Source organism: Eulemur rufifrons, chromosome 24 (assembly GCF_041146395.1).
Source record: "Eulemur rufifrons isolate Redbay chromosome 24, OSU_ERuf_1, whole genome shotgun sequence".
NCBI classification, from domain to species: Eukaryota; Metazoa; Chordata; class Mammalia; order Primates; family Lemuridae; genus Eulemur; species Eulemur rufifrons.
The window spans coordinates 6,463,837-6,466,621 of record NC_091006.1 but is presented as its reverse complement, the minus strand read 5'-3'; the positions used below and the strand labels follow the sequence as shown (position 1 = coordinate 6,466,621).

The 2,785-nt window shown below is 62.2% G+C and overlaps 1 protein-coding gene across 1 annotated transcript; it reads right to left on the bottom strand.

The window, feature by feature from the left end:
- Positions 1 to 284: 284 nt before the first annotated feature.
- On the bottom strand, positions 285 to 2,474 carry LOC138374819 (galectin-7-like). The gene is made up of 4 exons (XM_069457967.1): positions 2,462 to 2,474; positions 2,008 to 2,067; positions 1,039 to 1,260; positions 285 to 415 (listed from the first exon to the last, which is right to left on the bottom strand). The coding sequence occupies exons 1-4, from the start codon at positions 2,465 to 2,467 to the stop codon at positions 302 to 304; spliced, it is 402 nt and encodes a 133-aa protein (XP_069314068.1). The 5' UTR covers positions 2,468 to 2,474; the 3' UTR covers positions 285 to 301.
- Between the last annotated feature and the right edge of the window lie 311 nt (positions 2,475 to 2,785).

Here is a 2,785-nt window from a genome sequence, read left to right as displayed (position 1 = left end):
GCCCACTCACGTTCCCACCTGGCCTGCTTTGCGAGAAAGCTGCAGCGACGTGAGCCTGAGACCCACCAACTCCCCGAACGCGGCCCTCCTAAGACCTTCCCTGACAGACACGGTCCTAACCAGATGCGGGTTCAAATCACATGCTAGTTAAAATCCCGCCACGACAAGGGATTCGCTGTGTGGCCCGGTGTCACTGTCTTCACCTCACTTTTCTCATCTATTCCAAAAGGACACGGACACAGGAGCGCTACACGATTAAACTTTATTTGCACACAAGGCCCGGGCCCCGCCCCCAAGTCCCTCAGAAGATCTTCAGCGACTCCAGCTGCACGTCCCCGCCCACCTCCACCAGGCGCACGCGCGCCGGCGGCATCCGGTGGCGGAAGTGGTGGAAAGGCGCGTCCCCGACCACGGCCTGCGGGGCCAGGGGCGGGAGTTAGGGCTCCGGAGGCCTGGGCTGCGTGGCCCCGGGGAAGTTACTTAACCCCCGCTCGGCCTCAGTTTCTCCACTGGGAAAATGGGGCTGTTGTTAATTCTAACCTCTTTTTGCAAATTCAGATGAGTTTACTATTTGGCACAATAAACACGTGCTTTGTTAGTGCTGCAGGTGAATGTTAGAATTACTATTTTGTCTATTGCGCTATGGGAGTACAGCCTTAGGAACTTAAAGTCGCCTAAGATCTGGGTGGTGCAAGGTCTGCAGCCACCGCTCCCGGCTAGGACATGTTCCTGGGCGCTGCCTCCATCCGTCCCCTTGCACAGAGCCCTGACCTCGGGCGTGAACGAACCGTGAGTAGGGTCAGGGTGGCTGGTCTGCGCCAGGCCTTCCCGCTAGCACCGCCACCCCGAGGGCGCCCGGCTGTAGCTCACTTCCTACAGTTGCGCAGGCGCGAGCGAGAAGGGTGTGGGGACGTCCCCGCCCCACCTCGGCCGCGCCTCCGCCCACCTCCCCCGCCCTCCCCCTGTCGCCCTGCGTCCCACACCCTTTGCTCCAGCGCCCGGGGGCTTGGCGTGCAGCGCCCTGTCGCAGAGACGCACCTTGAAGCCGTCGTCGGTGGCGATGAGGAGCACCTCGAAGGGCTGCCCGCGCTGGAAGGGGATGCCCGGGCCGCGCTCCTCTCGGCCCCAGGCGCCCTGCTCCAGGCTGTTGAAGACGACGGCGGACTCATCCAGCCGGGGGTTGAAATGCAGGGCTGCGTCTGCGCCCTGCTCCTCGCTGCACAGCAGGTTTACGTGGAACCTGGAAGTGCGGGGCGGTGGCTGTCGGGGCTCAGGAACCACCCGGAGCAAAGTCAAGGGCCAATAGACCGGGACTCCCAATTGTCGGAGCGCCCCCGATTGACAGGGACCCGAAGACGACACACCCTCAGAATGAAGGGTCGTGCATTAATGGCCAGGGAGCCCAGGACCCCAAGGCATCCAGTAGTTTCTTGGGGCCCGTGGCACATCCACCCAGACCACAGTCACTGTATGTACTTATTTATGTGCCCCCGTTTCCAGAGTCTGGGAGCTGCCAAGGAGTCGTGGTGCTGATGGCCGGGGTGTTCCAGAATGCCAGGGAACCCTCAGCTCCCAGAGGATGGGGGACAATACCAGGGACCCCCATATTTTCAGAAGACCCTCTAATTTCAGAAGGCCCCAGGGTCCCCCAGAGAGTATTGACTGGCAAGGCCTCCCAGTGGCTGGGGTGTCTCCAGGACTGAGGCACGTTTCCACAGTGCCGGGGACTCAGGGAAGTCACAGGACTTCATGTAGGAAACCTGGGTTGCCCTGGAACTCCATACTCTTAGCGAGTCTTAGGGGCGGGAGGCACACGGGCATGGGGCAGCTAAGCGAATCCATCAGGTGTCAGAGGGTCAGGATTGGCCTGGGGATCCCAAGACTCTGGTGGCAGAGATGGCCCCAAGGCCCCAATCCGTGGCTGCAAGAACTGGGGTCAGCTCAGTCTGGAGTCCTCCCCCCTTAGCTCTGGGCCCTGGGGTCTCACCTGCCAGCCTTGTCAGGGACAAAACCTCGAAGTCGGAGCACCGTGCCTGGGCGGAGGCCCTCGGGCAGTGAGGTCTTGTTCTGCAAAAGTGGGGTGTGGGGGCATCGTGAGCCAGGGAGCCAGGGAGACGGAAGACGGGTCACCCCTGGGAGGAACGGACCAGGACCGACACCAGCAGCAAACAGTGGAAGAGAAGAGGGTCACAGGAAAGAGAGAGAGGGAGACAGAGACAGGGAAAGAGATGGGGAGAGCAAGAGAAAAAAGACAGAAAAATGTTGAGAGAGACCAAGAGGAAGCCACAAAGAGGGAGATGGGGACCAGTGGGATGGGGTGTGTCACCCCAGACGCCTCAGCCCGGCACAACCCACAGCACACCCCCTGCCCACTTTCTCCGTTGACACGGCAGCCCTCTGCCAGGCCCCAGCCCCCTGCCCAGGGGGCCCAGCCTGGGACCTGGGCACTCCCGGAGCTTACCGACATGGCTGGGACCGGGACAGGCAAGAGTGGTGGTGGTGAGACTGCGGGGGACCTTAATAAGGCAGACGGGACTGATGACTCACCACCCCTCCCACCGCCACCCACACCTGGCACAGACCCTGGCCCCGGGCAAGGCTGGCGAGGCTGGTGCGGCACCCTCTTCCCGGGGCCCTGGCCCCCACTCAGTGAGGGGCCCCGGTGCCCTGCCCCTCTCCTGTGAGCCCACAATTACAGGGACAGTTCATGGCAGTCGTGATAGTAGGAACACGGGGAAGGCTGGGTGTGCTCCGCCCAGCCTGGCACAGAGTGAAGCCTCTTCTG

Coding starts and splice junctions, on each gene's coding strand:
- LOC138374819 (XM_069457967.1), bottom strand. Junction 1,261..2,007: donor TGCTCCGACTTCGAGGTTTT/GTCCCTGACAAG, acceptor GAGCCCCGACAG/CCACCGCCCCGCACTTCCAG. Junction 416..1,038: donor CCACCGACGACGGCTTCAAG/GTGCGTCTCTGC, acceptor CTGGCCCCGCAG/GCCGTGGTCGGGGACGCGCC.